The sequence below is a fragment of the Felis catus genome, chromosome C1 (assembly GCF_018350175.1).
Source record: "Felis catus isolate Fca126 chromosome C1, F.catus_Fca126_mat1.0, whole genome shotgun sequence".
Taxonomy (NCBI): Eukaryota; Metazoa; Chordata; class Mammalia; order Carnivora; family Felidae; genus Felis; species Felis catus.
Window position 1 is genome coordinate 99439506 of NC_058375.1, and position 16849 is coordinate 99456354.

Genomic DNA, 16849 nt, shown 5'->3' on the forward strand with positions numbered 1-16849 from the left:
CATGTGCAAGGCCCCCCGGGCTCGCCTGTTCTCAGTGAGGCTGCCTGTGGTGCTTCCAGGGGGGTGGGGGGGAGGGAACCAAGCTGTCAAAGAGGATAAAGCTCACTTAGATGGAACAGAGATGGCTTCCACTGTGAAGATAGGACCCCTTTGTCCTTTAAGGGAGATGTTCTTGGCATTGAATTGATGTCGATTTGGGGAGGGGGGTGTTTCTCCTGGGATAAAACTTGAGATGCCTGCCTCCCATGTTTCCTTGCATCACAGTGGGAATTTTGTAGGCTTTGAGCTTAGAACTCAACAGGTGTCAGACCTCTCCCAGTTAAAAAGTGCCAGAAAAGGGAGCATGGGCTGTATTTCTGAGTATTTCAGGGGTTGCGCCCCACAAAAGGCACGCAGTCCTGTTCAGCTTTACTAACTGGCCTTTATTAAAAATGATCCCACTTATTTCACATTTCCTACCAAACCTGACTACCTTTCTTTTTTTTTTTTTTAATTTTTTTTTTCAACGTTTTTTATTTTTTTGGGACAGAGAGAGACAGAGCATGAATGGGGGAGGGGCAGAGAGAGAGGGAGACACAGAATCGGAAACAGGCTCCAGGCTCTGAGCCGTCAGCCCAGAGCCTGACGCGGGGCTCGAACTGACGGACCGCGAGATCGTGACCTGGCTGAAGTCGGACGCTTAACCGACTGCGCCACCCAGGCATCCCGTGACTACCTTTCTTCTTAAATGAGGCTACACTTGCATGTGCAGTCCTGTACGTCCCCAGTTCTAAAGTATTTATATAAAAGTTGGCTACAAGTCCAAATGTTCTTAGTGTGTCAAAGCATACATGTGTCAACAGTATATCACAAAAAAGAAGTATGTGTTACCTCAAGTGTGGTCTTGAACTTAAGATGTTAGCTGATTATATGACTGTTGGAGCTAATAATAGCTTTCAGTTCACACCATTCAGGCCCAGATAATTTTGCACAGTTGAATTATGTTTAAAGCTCTCTGTTTTGCCCTTGACACAGTTTGCCCCCAGTCCTGGGAACGCACCTAAGGGATTTTCTTTTACGTTGGAGGTGCTGTAAATATTGGGATTCTCACTTGGTATTTGCAGATTCATAACCAGAAATACGTGTTTGGGAATAGTGTTGGCTTTGAGACTTTGCAACAGGGGAAGATAAAAAAAAAAAAAAGGCAAAAGTAGGTTGGAAGCGTGTGTTACAGTCTTCCCCAGGGTGGGGGACCCCTCGAGGCACCCCTCTTCTAGGAGAAGCCGGATTTGGGATGACGAAGGAGGCCTGACGGGAGGAGGCAGCTAGGGTGTGTGTCTGAAGGGCTGTGACCGGCCGGGGGTCTGAGCACAGGGAGGCCCGTCCCCGCCAACAGCACTGCTTCTGCCTCGCCCGCCCGGTCCTCCACTTCTGACACGATCAGAGTACATCCGGGTTACACCGAGTTTTCTGTGGTGCCTGGGTGAAGCGTTTCAGGCCAATTAAGAACGATGTCTGCGTTCACAGCGGGCAGTTGCAGGCGACGCCTCGGAGTCCGCGCTCTTGAAATGCATTGAGCTGTGCTGTGGCTCTGTGAAGGAGATGAGAGACAGATACACCAAAATCGTGGAGATACCCTTCAACTCCACCAACAAGTACCAGGTCACCTGGCGTCGGTGCGGGTGGGCGAGGGGGTGGGCGGGGAGGCACGGGAGCTGGAAGAAGGGCTGTTTGACCTTTTTGAAATGTTACAAGCTTCCACGCTTCCTAAAACCGAACTATTCAAACTTCATGAAAGCTTTTAAGTTTTACCCCAGGCTGCGTATAGAAAGTCCTAATCTATTTGAGTATCATTAGGCTAAACGAAGCCTCCCCTAAAATGTTTGGGGCTCTCTGGGATACTTACTAAGGGTTTGGAGGGGGCGGCTGGGGAGGGGGCTGGGTGTCCAGGGATGTGCCCATCGTTGTTGCCACTGTCCCTTCAGGAAAGCTTTGGATACGAACCCGTGCCAGGGATTTCGGGCCGGGTCACTATGCTTGCTTTTTTGGTAGCATTCAAAGCAGGCTACAAGGTGGGAGACCCCAAAGTTCAGATGTAGGAGGTTTTGGTGGTTTTCATGACCGATACCCAGGAGCCAGTGAGCTGTGCTCCCCATTCGGGCCAATGACGCCCAGCCACGTGGCGTTCACGTCTCCACTGTCCTTTATAGCTGTCCATCCATAAGAACCCCAACACGTCTGAGCCCCGGCACCTGCTGGTGATGAAGGGCGCCCCGGAGAGGATCCTGGACCGCTGTAGCTCCATCCTCCTGCACGGCAAGGAGCAGCCCCTGGACGAGGAGCTGAAGGACGCCTTTCAGAACGCCTACCTGGAGCTAGGTGGCCTCGGAGAGCGTGTGCTAGGTATGTGGGCAGCCGGCGGCACCGCCACCCGCCCGGTCCGCGTCTGCACGTTGTGCTGACCTCCCCAAAGCCTTTCGGGAGGAATCCTCCTCCTCGATCTGCCCCTCCCCCTTGTTCTGAAAACCACAAGGGCCGGGCTGGGGAAATGTTTGGTGCATTGGGCCCGTGAGCAGCAAATTCCTGCTGGTTTGCTTCTGATCCGTACTTAGACCTTTGGTCTCATGCTGGTCAGTTCTGTTTGCCCGGGGAAGAAAGATCGGGGAGAAGAGCTTCATTATCAAACTTTTGTTGCCATGACCCTGACCTACAAACTTAATGAAGTTAAAATGAATTGCCAGGGCTTCCAGAATAAAACCGTTTCCTGCCTGGCACAGAATGGTTATGCGTTTACACCAGAGCTTATGCGTCAGCTCACAAATTAGATTAACGGTAAACTTTTCACCTAGGATGCTGCCTGTCCTTCCTACCACATCAGAGCCGGTGCAGATCAGAAGGACGTTTCACTGATTGTATAATGTAACTGAAACGGTGGCATTTGTGATATTTTGGAGGTGGACAGATGAAAGTTCCTTATGTAATTCTTCCTGTTCTCCTTAGCTTAGTTACTCAGAACTGATTGCCTAGTTCCATACTCTGGTTCATACCTTCTCCTTCATCTAATTTTGAGGTGTCTTTCTTAACATACCCTGGTGCTCAGTAATACTAAAGGAATAGCGAGCAGAGATGTGGGCTCGATTCTTTCTTTTTTTTCCTAAAAAAGGAAGCAGATGAGGCACCTGGGTGGCTCAGTCGGTTAAGCGTCCGACTTTGGCTCAGGTCATGATCTCACGGTTTGTGGGTTTGAGCCCCATGTCAACCTCCGTGCTGACAGCTCAGAGCCTGCAGCCTGCTTTGGATTCTATCTCCTTCTCTCTCTCTGCCCCTCCCCCGCTCTCGCTCGCTCGCTCTCTCTCTCTCTCTCTCTCTCTCAAAAGTAAATAAACACTAACAAAAAAAATTTTTTTTTAAGAAGGAAGCAGAGACCAATAATTAACATGCTTTGCCAAATCTGAGTACCTGAGCGGGCGGGTCTAGAAGCCTGAAATCCTGGGGCTCACCTGTCTCCTCCACATTGGACGATGCCTTTTCCTTTGAGGCTTGGTGATGGATTCTGTCATTCGCATGTTTTGTCTTCCGGTGATTCCACACCATTCATAAAGGTTAAATAAAGCCTCATTCTGTTACAAAAAAATAATTCCCACTATATACGGAGCCGGAGGCGGACTGTGTGACTAGCCAGCTGCTGTTGTCCTGTGCCTGTTCGGTCGGTGAGGTCCTCACGGGCTGCCTCCTCTCCTTGCAGGTTTCTGCCACCTTTATCTGCCAGACGAACAGTTTCCTGAAGGCTTCCAGTTTGACACTGATGATGTGAATTTCCCTGTGGAAAACCTCTGCTTCGTGGGGCTCATCTCCATGATCGATCCTCCTCGGGCTGCTGTTCCCGATGCCGTGGGCAAATGCCGAAGTGCTGGAATTAAGGTGGAGCCCAGGGTGCCTCCTTGGCATCAGCTTTTAGTGCCCCCGGGGCGCCCTGCTCGGTGCCGCGGGAGCCACGCGGCCGGCTTGATTTCTCACCTGGCCGATGAGTGTCTTACCTCCAGCACTTCAGTTATCACCAGAAAGGGCCAAGTTGTTTTAAAAGGGTATCATCGGTAGATGGGGGGGGCGGGTTTAAAAGAAAACACACACACATTTGGGGGGAAAGAAATGGAAGCGTAATAATATTTGAAAAGAGCAAACGACTTAGCAAGGTTTTACGTTTTGAAATGCTTGGCAGTGCATGGCACGTCTTCTCTGCTCTCAGTCAACCGGTTTTCTAATGGACGGTGTCCTCTGAATCTTGCTAAGCCCCGGAACGTTGTTTGGGTGCACCGACCCGGGGCGCGTCGTCTCCCTTGGTGCCGGCTATCTGATTTGTTTCCGCCTTTTCATTCTCGTTAGTGAGACTGCCCCTCAAAGCTTTGGAAAAGTTACTCCCCCGCCACTCGGATTGCGTTCTTAAGTACGTTTTTCGGAATGTAATCCTTGGGTCAAAAAAGAGCAGTCACAATTTTGAATTCCTTTTACGTACTTACCCTCTCTCCCGAATTGGGCCAGTTTGGGGATTGTTGACCAGCAGTATGTGGCACCTTTGCCTGTTAGTGTGAGCCGCATCAGATTTTTATCTTTTTTTTTTCTTTCTTTCTTTTCATGGCTAGTTTCAGTAAGTTTGAGTTTTTCATGTGACTGTGTAAAGGAGAAGCAGATACCATGTATCCTGTGTGAACATGTACCGAGATCAAATCTGGTTATTGCTTTGTGTTCTCTGTAAACACACGTTTGTGTTTATATTTTTGGTCAGTCACTGTTGTATCAATTCAAGTTTGCATTCTTTCCTTTTGATCTTCCAAGATGAGTAATCCTTAATACTTCCTCGTGCCTGTTTACAGAAGACTCTCTTTGAGGTCATTTCGCTTGGCGGCTGCCTTTGCTAAATTGTCCTGTTTCTTGTTCAGGTTATAATGGTCACTGGAGACCACCCCATCACAGCCAAAGCCATTGCCAAGGGTGTGGGCATCATCTCAGAAGGCAACGAGACCGTGGAAGACATTGCTGCCCGCCTCAACATCCCAGTGAGCCAGGTGAACCCCAGGTGAGGCAGGAAGCTCGAGGCCCGGTCTGCCTTGAATGTGCAAATGCTGGCAGTTGGGAGTCATCAGCCTGGGTCTCCGATGGTTTGCTTCCAGGCTTGCTCCTGAATAGGGATTGCCCCTACGGTTCCAGAAGGCAACCTTGTCCTTCCACGGGAGGGTTGCCCTGAGAGCGAGTCCTTATCGCCAACCCCTAGGTGGTGCTTACGGTTCTAAGCACTTGGCGCAGTAATGTATGAAAGTAGGTATTATTCCCACTTGGCAGAGCAGGGAAGCTGAGGCTTCGTCCTGAAGTACGCTCTGCGGCCGGGCTTCCGATTCCCTGCTGTTAACCGCAGATCCTACCGCCTAAACCTAGCAGCAAGTCCGTTTCTAGGGCCACACTCACTTGTCCAAGTAGGTCAAACATGGAGAATTCGGCAATACGGTAAACTAGATGAGAGATAAAGCAGTATTGCTTTGATGTTTCGTTAAAGTTTGGGACCCCTTCACCTACTTCAGGGTTATTAGAGGGTTTGCTCTGCTGTCTAGAATTTGGTCCTTTTACTTCGGTGCGTCTTCTATAAAGACCAGGAAAGGAAAATGACAGGCAGGCTGCCCCCCAGGTGTCTGATCCTTGAGTGGAAGGAATAGATAAGAAGATGCTTTGTATCCTGTAGAATACCGCACAGAGAATCGCTTTCACCTGATGGGGAAAATTCCCTCTGGCTTTACGTTGCTTACAAAGTGTTCCGCATCGAAGAACAGCCCCGCTCGGTGACGAGCATCATGTTGGCGAAGCACTGGGTGACCTCTTTTCCTATCCCGATCCTAGAGATGCCAAGGCCTGCGTGGTCCACGGAAGCGACCTGAAGGACATGACCTCCGAGCAGCTGGATGACATTCTGAAGTACCACACGGAGATCGTGTTTGCCAGGACCTCTCCTCAGCAGAAGCTTATCATCGTGGAAGGCTGCCAGAGACAGGTTAGCGGGCAGCCGGGACCGGGCTCTGATCTCCGTGACGGCAGGGCCCGGCTTTTCTCAGACTCACCGTCTGTGTGCCAGTGTATGCCCCAGGCGTGGCTCCGGGGGGGGGGGCGGAACTTGACAACGGTCTAGCAGTGCCATGCCCTTTACAACACACGTCTTCACTGTGGCCCAGAGTCTGAGCCCCCACACTTGTCTGGAATAGCAGTACAGGCTCTTCCTGTCTACACTGGGGCTGTGAATGGCCAGGAGAGACTCTCATCCCGCTCCTTGAGAAGACCTGTAAAGGAATGGGGTTTTCCAGAGATCTCCCCAAAGTCCTGCATTTGAGGAGCTCTCGTTGGGGCGGGGAGGTGGGGAAGATGTATTTGTCATCACTCCTCCGTTCTCTTGTTGAGTAGTGGCTGGGTGGCTTCTTGGGCTGAGCCGGTTCTGAGCCCCCAGAGAGTCTCCGTAGGAAAGGGACAGTCTGTAGCACCTCGGGTACTTCTGCCCAGGGACTGTGTGGCTCTTACAGACCCCTCCCCCTTCTTCGGACAGGGGGCTATCGTGGCCGTGACTGGCGATGGTGTGAATGACTCTCCAGCCTTGAAGAAGGCAGACATCGGGGTTGCCATGGGGATCGCTGGCTCTGACGTGTCTAAGCAAGCTGCCGACATGATTCTTCTGGATGACAACTTTGCGTCCATTGTGACTGGAGTCGAAGAAGGTGAGAGCAGTATGTGTAAAGCGCCCCCAGAAAGTCCTTCCGTTGCTGTCAGTCTGTAGCCGTTTCCAGCCTGCCCATCTCTTTTGAGCTACACGGTGAAACAAACTCTTGCGTTCCCAGGTCGTCTGATCTTTGATAACTTGAAGAAATCCATTGCCTACACCCTGACCAGTAACATTCCAGAGATCACCCCCTTCCTGATATTTATTATTGCAAACATTCCACTACCACTGGGGACCGTCACCATCCTCTGCATTGACTTGGGCACGGACATGGTGAGTGTTTCTCACAGCTCAGGCCCTGTCTCACCCACGGCTGCTTGCCGGCATCCACGAGGCCGTGGTGGCTCGCTGTAGTGACACTGGTGTGCGTCACAGCCTCCGGGAAGCCGTGTTCTCACTCCTTCTCTGAGGCAACTGTCAACGCCTGTTTGTCAGCAACATTATATAAAAGGGAAGATTCTTTTTTTTTTGATGGTAATAACATCTCGTGGTACAAAGAACGGTTTTAAAAGGGAGAGGGCAAGGAAGGTTCACGAAGTCAGCTTCCTGGTATCTGACAACGTTTATACTCCTCCCTCCCTCCCCCCCCCCCCAGGTTCCTGCCATCTCCCTGGCTTACGAGCAAGCTGAGAGCGACATCATGAAGAGACAGCCCAGAAACCCCAAGACGGACAAGCTTGTGAACGAGCGGCTGATCAGCATGGCCTACGGGCAGATCGGTGAGCCACTGTCCCCGGACACCGGCACTGAGCAGGGAGCGTCTGTAGTGGTGGGGGCGGCCTAGGGGCTTGCTTTGGGGGACTTCAGATCTAGCAAGAGCCAGGAAACAGTGTGAGACTCAGGGGAGCTTTTTGTACAAAATCCTCTTGAGTGAGAAGAAATCTTCTGCTGTCTGCCCAGTTACTTCTCAGTGGAAACCGTAGTTCTTCAGCCTGGGCTCAGCGGTCCCTCAGCTCGCCAGGCACAGGTCATTCAGAGGCAGTCGTTCCCGGGGGTACGTAGTACTGGCCATGGATTTGGATAGAGAGTTAGGCTTTGACGAAGTTGCACGAGCTTGAAAGTTTGGCTGGCTGGTCACCACCACGTGGTGACCCCGCACCGGGCTTGATCTCTGCTCCACCGGTGGAGCTAACAGGTGGTCTCGGAGACCTCATTTTAAGGAGGTCCGGAGCATGGGAGGAAACGTGCCCTGGGGAATTCGGGGCAGTGTGGCGAGACCAGATGCCAGCGGAGAAGCGAAGGGCCCTGAAAAGGAAGGAGGGGGAGGATTGGGTCAGAAAGTGCCCCGTTCACTATTTCAAATATGGGAAAAAGAGATGGGGAAAGAAGTCTCCGTGTAGCAGAGATTAAAACATAGGGAAGCATTTTCCCCTGAAAGGCGGTGCCCTGGTAGGGGCAGATGATGAAGTCCGAGCCGGGGGGGCACATGTCTCCGAGTGAGACCTTTGTGTCGTCTTTTAAAGCTCTGAAAAGGGACTCAAAAAGAGAAGAGGGCGCTGGGTGAGGGATGTGTCCCTGTGGTCCTCCATACTCCCTGTCATCTGTCAACTGGTGACCAAGACCACCCTGAAGGCAGTCAGGTGAAGTGCGTGGAGATGCCCCAGACCAGGTTAAAGGCGTTTTTCCGCACTTGCAGGGATGATCCAGGCTCTGGGAGGCTTCTTCACTTACTTCGTGATCCTGGCTGAGAACGGCTTCCTCCCGACCCACCTGCTGGGGCTCCGCGTGGACTGGGATGACCGCTGGATCAACGACGTAGAGGACAGCTACGGGCAGCAGTGGGTGAGCACGGGTCTGGCCAGTGGGAGGACCCTCCAGCCCCCGGGGGGGAGGTGGCCACTCAGCCACCGGCCATGTGGGCCGCGGGCCAAGCTTACCTGGCTGCCTTCCGTGTCCCAGACGTACGAACAGAGGAAAATCGTGGAGTTCACTTGCCACACGGCCTTCTTCGTCAGCATCGTGGTGGTGCAGTGGGCTGACCTGGTCATCTGTAAGACCCGGAGGAACTCTGTCTTCCAGCAGGGGATGAAGTGAGTAGGGAACCCTCGGGGCCCTCACCCAAGGGGTCTGGGGATTTCTCAACTCTGTGCAAAACCCCGGCACCTGACACATGGCAGTTTCTGGAATCTTGCTTTTAGAGATTTAAGAAGCAAATTGATTTTCTTTTTTTTTTTTTTTTCATCTGCCCTCACGTTCCTGAGTATAGCTCCTACACAGAGACCTCGATCTGCCCTTTGACGCATGGATGGCTTTGGAAGATAAACTTCTGTTTGTGTCCTTAAGCTTTCTCTCCCCTTGATTCTTTAGGAACAAGATCTTAATATTCGGCCTCTTTGAAGAGACGGCCCTTGCTGCCTTCCTTTCCTACTGCCCTGGAATGGGCGTGGCCCTGAGGATGTACCCCCTCAAGTAAGTCGCTCCTTTTCTAGCTCCACAAAGTGCGAGATAGACGTGGAGCGTTTCCTGTCGTGACGTGTGCCAGTAGCTACTATTGTTAGGAATTGCTCCAGAATTCCTCTGGACTGGAAATTAGGAAGGACTGGCCAGTGCTCAGGCTTTGGCTAAACGGGCTCTGGTATCACGGTACCAGATCGCTCACCGGCCAACCGCGTGAGTGCTTGTGTGCCCCATGGCGCCAGTCCAGTTGTCATTAGAGGTGGACCAGATGTGCCCTGGGGTTTGGGGATCAGGTTCAGATCTTGATTTGCTTTCCCTAGCCCCTGTGTGTTCCCACCACAGGCCCCAGCCGCTGTGGGCCTCTGAATCCTCTGCTTTCCCAGGAAGGAGGTGGGAGAAGCGGGCTTGAGTTGGATCACGGGGGGAGGGGACCAAAGAAAGCTGACCGCTGGTCTTTGCTCAGAACCAAACTGGCCTCTTTAAAACACAGTGAAGGACTTTGTGGTAAACCCCCGTATGTGAAAAATTCGGGTTTATCAGAAGTCCAAATTCTGGTACTTTTAGAAGCAGAGGGTGTTGGGTGGGGTCTACTTACTGGTTGAGGTTAAGTGACTGCATTTGATGAAAAGATGCTAAGGCACAGAATGTGGCCCCTGTACAACACGAGCTTTTGATGTCGAAGTCTCCCCAGCCTCTCTCAGACCCATCCCACCTGGCTTGTAGCCGACACTTCTTCCATTGACCCCAGCCAAGCCCCATGGGCCTCACTGACATCTTGTCACTGCAGACATCCTCGGTGCAAGGCTGGCCTGGCATCTAGGGTCTGTCTCACTAGCATCTAAGCGGTCTTTCTAGCCTTCTCTTGTAGCCATTCTTGTAGCCATGCAAGTTTCTGTAGGTGAATTCGATACTCTCTTCCCCTGCCCATGTACTTGGTCAGGATGTTTCCCCACCCCCCACCCCATCGGCCTGGGTAATCCTTCAGGGCTGATTGCCCTGGAGCTCACCCCCCTCAGACATGTGCAGGTACACCCCTTCTTTGGTATTACTGGTCACGTCTACTCCTCCCTAGATTGTAATCTTTAAGGCATGGGCTATCTTGTTTGACTTCGCGTCCCCAGCACCCTGCACAGAGCTGGCATACAACAGGGGCAGGCCTTGTCCGAGGGGAATTCTGTCTGCTGGAGGCCAGGAGAACCACCGAGCTCTCTCAAAGCCTGAAGTGGAGAGTCACACTGAAATAGAGTAGTGCCTCAGGACCTCCTTTGCTGTGCCTAGAGAGTTTGTTCCCAGCAGGTTCTACCCAATTAGGAAGGTGGTTCAGTTACTCTGGGCGACCGAGCCAAAGGAGATCATCTCTTAGCTGTGGAGGAAGACCTCTAGCGCCAGGAAGAAGAGATTGCCAGGCTTCCGCCCTGGGAACGCCTTCCTCTGTTGACTGCAGAAGTTGGTAGTCAGGAAAGCATGGCCCTTGACAGGGCTGTCCAGGGTGCCTGTCTCCAGGCTGGGGATGTGGCAGCAGCCGCTGGGCTCCCAAAGCTCTGTTCTCTATTAGGGCTCAGCTTTTTTCATTCCCTGGCGCTGGGATTCAGCACCCAGCTGACTGAATTCAAGGGATGGATACATGGTTCTGATCTACTCTGGCAGTGCTTTATCTTCAGATGCCAGGACGTTAGATATATATATACCACACTCAAGTTCCTCAAACACTTTAGAAAGGGGAAGAAAGTAAATGCCCATTTGCTGGGGGATGGTCAACAGAAAATCTCAACTTACCCTATAAACCAAACTTGTAAAAGGGGATTCCTTCATAAAGTCTGCAGTCTGGTTTCCTGAGCCTCTCCAGGCCCTGGGCGCAGGGAGCAGCATTCTGTTCTTAAGACCTTTCTGTGTGTTCTGTACTAATGGCTCAATAGTTAACCATGATTATACTTGGCTCCTCCTTCCAGGCTATTCCACTGTCCTGGGTGATACGTGATTTCTCTTTCCTTTGACTTGTGTTCATGTATAAATTAGTACCTGATTCTATTTCCAGACCTACCTGGTGGTTCTGTGCCTTCCCCTACTCTCTTCTCATCTTCGTGTACGACGAAGTCCGAAAACTCATCATCAGGCGACGCCCTGGCGGTAATTTCATCTTACCTTCAGCAGGGTTGTGGGAGAGGCGGTATTTCTGTGTCTTTTATTTCCTCTGAAGTGTCTGGGCTCGGCCCAGGCCATTGGACCACCCAACTGCAAACTGCCCAACGCTACAGTCCCATCCTCACAATCTCCATTGAGGTTTCAGAACTGATCGTATTTTAGACTATAAACCAAATACGATCCAGTGGAAACGATCCAGTTGGGCAGAAACCTAAACCATCTTCCCAATTAACATGTTCTTTCTAAAAACAAAGAAAGAGAGTTGAGGTCTAATGCCGAATTTGAGTGACCCCCCCCTCCCCCACCCCCCGACCCTAGGCTTTGTCACCCACCCCCAGGTCACTCCTCAACACTTTCTCCCACTGTGCCCTAGAGCCAGGACTTACTGCAAGTGTCTTGTCTCTCTTTGTTGCCTATAGGCTGGGTAGAGAAGGAAACCTACTACTAGGCCCCCCCGTGTCCTGCACGCCGTGGAGCATCCTACCACGCACCTGCACCCACCCCCCCCCCCACGCCCTCTTTGTGTACTTCAGTCTTGGAATTTGGAACTCTACCCTGGTAGGAAAGCACCGAAGCATGTGGGGGAAGCGAGACGTCCCGGAATGAAGCATGTAGCTATACGGGGGGGGGGAGGGGGGAGGGCTGCCTGACAAACACCGTCTATGGGAATGACAGCGGGGAAGGTTTTTATGTGCCTTTTTGTTTTTGTAAAAAGGAAAACTTGGAAAGACTGAAAGAATACATTTTATATCTGGATTTTTACAAATAAAGATGGCTATTATAACGGAATCGATCTTGTGCCCTCATCACCTTTGTGGCCCTGATGTCAGAGTGTGGTTCTCTGCGCGCATCCCTGTACTGGCTGCTTCAACAGCCCGGAACTTGTTGGCACGGCAAACCCAGACCCCCCCCCCCCCCCCCAAACCAAAGCTAACCAGTCCTCTGGTTGTATAAAAGCTCTCTAGGCGATTCTGAGTCCCATTCAAGTTTGAGAGCCGCTGTTGAGGGGGAACTTTGTGCCCTGGCTCTTTTGTTCTGAGTAGATACATTTGTGGACCTACCTCAGGGTGAGTGGTGTGGCTGCAACTCCAGCTGTCTCACATCTGCTCCTTGACGGAGGCACATGTCCTGTGAAGGATTCAGTGCCTTAGTACCGTACCCTCTTGTCAAGCTGGCACGGCCCCCGGGTCCCCACCACAGCAGCCTCAAGCGTCTCTATCTAGACCAAGGTCTGAGAAGCAGGCCTACACGGTCTCGTGGCCCGTGTATCACAAAGCGCTTCCCTATCACATAGCTCGTTCCTAATGTAGCATCAAACAGCTCCATTGCAGAAAGAGCTCAGGTGCCAGAAGGCACTTAAAGAAAAAGGTTAGAGAGACCTGTTTACATCACGGTCAAGTCTGAAAACACCTGTTCTCGAAGAGTGAGTGTAACCCCCCCCTCCCTTCCCCCCAGCCCTCGGTCTCAAGGCTCAGCACTCCAGTGTGCCTGCTGTCACCTAGCCATGCTCCGAGGCTGTCCCTGCTTCAAGCAGACACAATAGAGTCCTTAGTTCTGGCACCTGAGTACGTTGACAGGCAGGCAGAGAAGGAGTTCAAGTATTTTTTTTCTCTCTGAAAGCTTAAGGCATTGCTCATGCCTCTTGACTGCAGCTCACTTCCAAGCTGTACCGATGGGAGAGGAAGGGAACCAGCGAATTCCCGCATACTGGCTGTCATCGGCTGTCCCCTCTCCAGCTGGAGGAACTGGGAGGGCTGACCTTAGTCTAACCAGTTCTAACCTCCTCTCTCGGGGACACTTTCCCCTGGGATGATCTCTGCACTTGTAAGCAAGTCAGTTTTTAATTTTTTGCTTTTAGAGAGAGTGTGGGGGGGGGGGGTGGAGGGAGAGAGAGAGAAGCTCCAAGTTCAGCGCGGAGCCCGACGCAGACCTCAATCCCGCCACCCTGGAATCGTGACCTGAGCCGAAATCAAGTCGATACTCCACTGAGCCTATCAGATGCCCCAGCAAATCATCTTTCAAAATAGCCATCTGCTCGCCCAACATGGAAACTAGGATGAAGCTAACATAGAAAGTCCTCAGGATTATGAGTCCAGGAGACGGGTGGTAACTGGCCACTCGAGGACACCTTGCCCTTCACTGCTACGATGGCCCTCATGAGCACCCATCCCCCTCCCCATGCTTCAACCGGCACAGCCCTGTCAGATTTGCTGTCCCCACCCCTACTGCCCCTGTATCTGCTCTCTGGCACCCCTGGAGAGTTGACCAGTGAGCCCAACACCACTACAACGAAGGTCATGGGTATTCCTAAAGAGCTCAAAGCAGCCTGACACTGTAGAGTCAGGGTCAGGGGGTGACCCCAGGGAGATTCCAGGCCAGGCTTCTCACCGCTCTAGGCGCCCCTCGACTTCGAAACACCTGGAGGAAGGGTGGGGCAGGACAAGGGGAGTCTCCGAACCTCCCACCCCCTTCCCACCAGAACATTTCCACCTTCGGACAATCACTGAATAACCAGTTGTACAGCCAAAAGTTTGCTCCAGAGGAAGCAGCTAAGTGACGGGTGAAACTGGTCCCAGAACCAGGCCTCCTGATGGGTCAGATGTTTCCAAGCTTTCTAAAAGACTCAACGCCTGGGCTCATTTCTGCTTTGCACTCCAATTCTCACTTTAGCCCTCTCGGTAGTGGCTAAGTATGGCTCCAGAACAAGGACAGAAACAGCTGAGGGATGCTGACCCCAGAGACGGTGCACCCCCACAAATCTGCAACCCAGCCATCCTGACCAGCCTCCTCCCTCTACTCGCTCACCTAATCATCCCTCCGCCGCCTCCCGGCTCCTGTTAATAACACCGGTCCACTGACAACTGTCGTCTCTGACCTGATTCCCGGTCCTTGGCTTCTACAGCACCTGTGTCTCCATCACCCCCTTTCCCAAACTGGACCCATCATCTCTACCATCATCATGGCTGCCCACTCCTTAGCCTTCTGCCTCCTCCTCACCTGCTCCTTGGCTGTTCGTTTCCTCAGGGGGGTCCCCATGCCTTTCCCTCTGCCCGCTTCCTATTCTTGTGCATTTCACAACACCCACAATGCTTTCCTCTCTTCTGAGCCCCCAGACCCGTGAATCCAGTTGTCTACTGGACATCTGTATTTGCCCACAAAGCACAACACGCTAGTCTCAAAATGAACATAGTCTAGGCAATGACATCTATCGCCCCGTTGCCCAAATCAGAAAGCCGGAAGTCACGTGAGGTTTCTGTCTCCCTTACCTTGCTGCGGCCCCTGCCACCATGCAATCGCCACTCAGTTCCAGTGTGGCTGACAACAGGCTTTGGGTCTTAGCCTAGGCACAGTCGCTTACTGACCATGGGTACAGAATTTTGCCTCTCGGCGCTTCCTTTAGAATCCCAATGACATTTGAGAATTGTTGAAAGCACGGAGGTTATATGTAAAGAGATTGGCACAGTGGCTGGTCCTCGATGAAACCCTTTCTCTTCTGGCACTGCCCTTCACTTCTGGACACCCACAAGAGCTCCTGGCTGGTCCCCTGACTCTCAGCCTTCAGTCCAGTGCTTCTCTAAATGTGGTCTCTGGACCAGTATCTCCCGGGGAACTTGACGGCAATGCATCTTCTGATGCGCACCGACTGAATCTGAAACTGGAGGCGGGACACAGCAATCTGCTTCAAGGAGCCTTCCAGGTGATTCTGATGCATGTCAAAATCTGAGAAGCATTGCTCAATCCCACCTTCCCAGCTCTGCGTGGCTGCCTCTCTCACCATCCACGTCTTCACCCTTGACTCCAGCACAGAAACCTATCTCTGCTCAGCCATTCAGGCTCCCACGAAGTCCCTTCTGTGCTACATACTGCCTCCCCCCGCCGTCCTACAAGTCCCCCTGGCAAGCCACCCGCGTGGGCCCAACCTGCATTCCCCTGGCTGACTGACTCAACTCTCCGGCTACCATTCAGGCCTCTCTTCCTTGGGAAAGGCTCAGTGGGCCCTCGTGTTTTCACACCTTCTAGCACCTACGCCTATTTATTAGTGTGTTCCCTGATAAACTACGAGTTCCTGAGCACGCAGCCCAGGCCATACCCACCCCAACATCTGGCACATTGAGTACTCGTTGAATGAATGAATGCTCATTACCGGACTTTTTCCATATTTTTTAACACTTCACCCTCACCCTGCACTTCAGTTTCTTGAATTAGGGCTGATGCTTCACCCAAGGAAAATGTGTGCCCAGGTCTGCAGGAGCCTATGAATTTGCCTGTCTCCTAAAACTTTGAGGCTGAAATTCAGAGAGTATTCAGGAGCCATTCATGGAATCAGGATGTGAAGAAGTTTGGTGGGAGACCATGGCAAGTGAGGATAGAAGGCAAAGAGATGTACAAACAGAGGCACCAAGGTGGACACAGGTCCTTGGATGTGCCTGGGTCCCAGAGCTTTTGAATCCCTGTCTTGGGCCTCAAACGAGCTCATTAAACCCCCCCCACCACACTGCAACACCCTACTAGGTTGTCACCTCCTATTAGATAGCTGGTTACTTAGTACCCCTTCACAGAAGTCACAATTCTGTCATTCAATTATGCGATCATTAATATCCATTTTCCCCTGCTAACCTGTAAGTTCTGTGCGGTCCAGGAGCCTGTCTTTTCTGTTTTCCCCGTCATGTTCAGCCCAGCGCCTTCAGAAGAGAAGTTGGCACTTTAGCACAGTGGCCAATACTCCCTATTTAAGGAGAAAGGCGGGCTCCACTTCAAGATGGCATCATAGGAAGATCCTGAACTCGCCTCCTTCCATGGACACACCAAATCTACGGCTGCATATGGAACAGCTTCCTCTGGGAAAAAAACCTACAAAGAAGCAGAGTGATGCCTACACATCAGGCAAACAAGAAAAACCCAACACTGAAGCACGTAGGAGAGGCGGAAACACAACCCTTCCGGAAACCCCAACCCTGGCATGACTGCCACAACTGGACGGAACTCAAAACCCGGAGCTTTTTACTACCCCTGGGGAGCAACGGTTTCGTCCTCCACAGTGGGCACTCCACCTTCACCTGAGAGACAAGCCCCTAAAACATTTAGCTTTGGAAACCAATGGGGTTTATGTCCGTCATGCCCATAATGGCACAGCATACCGAAAACAGTTGTAAAAAAAAAAAAAAAAAAAAAAAAAAAAAAAAAAAAAGTTTATGAGAGCAGAGAGAGAGAATCCTAAGCAGGTTCCACGCTGTCAGTGCAAGAGCCAGATGTGGGGCTCGAACCCACAAACCGTGAGATCATGACCCGAGCCAGAATCAAGAGTCAGACGCTCAACCGACTGAGCCACCCAGGCGCCCCTGAACAAGCGCATTTACAAAGCTTGGCCCGGGGAGCAGCACAGAAGCAGCCAGTTGAGAGGAACCCAGGCTTTATGTGAAAGAGGTTTGTTTGCTGATCTTAAGGCATCAACTGAGGGGCAAGCTTCTAATGAAGCACACAGTCAAGACCCTACGGTCCTCCTTTCCGGAGCCCACAGAAGGCGGGCGCTATCTTCTCGCTTTCTCTCTGCCACACTCCACGGTGCCAGTATCTCCTGGA

General features: G+C 51.9%; 1 protein-coding gene across 1 annotated transcript in view; it reads left to right on the top strand.

Annotated features, from left to right (window-relative positions):
* The window catches only part of ATP1A1 (ATPase Na+/K+ transporting subunit alpha 1), a 30049-nt gene extending 17991 nt beyond the window's left edge, over nucleotides 1-12058 (top strand). The window contains exons 11-23 of the mRNA XM_011285086.4: nucleotides 1507-1641; nucleotides 2190-2382; nucleotides 3725-3900; nucleotides 4917-5053; nucleotides 5866-6016; nucleotides 6560-6728; nucleotides 6849-7003; nucleotides 7326-7449; nucleotides 8367-8512; nucleotides 8630-8760; nucleotides 9038-9139; nucleotides 11163-11254; nucleotides 11689-12058. Coding sequence (XP_011283388.1) covers nucleotides 1507-1641; nucleotides 2190-2382; nucleotides 3725-3900; nucleotides 4917-5053; nucleotides 5866-6016; nucleotides 6560-6728; nucleotides 6849-7003; nucleotides 7326-7449; nucleotides 8367-8512; nucleotides 8630-8760; nucleotides 9038-9139; nucleotides 11163-11254; nucleotides 11689-11717 — 1740 coding nt within the window. The 3' untranslated portion in view covers nucleotides 11718-12058. The remainder of the gene's footprint in view (nucleotides 1-1506; nucleotides 1642-2189; nucleotides 2383-3724; nucleotides 3901-4916; nucleotides 5054-5865; nucleotides 6017-6559; nucleotides 6729-6848; nucleotides 7004-7325; nucleotides 7450-8366; nucleotides 8513-8629; nucleotides 8761-9037; nucleotides 9140-11162; nucleotides 11255-11688) is intronic.
* The last annotated feature ends 4791 nt before the right edge of the window (nucleotides 12059-16849 follow it).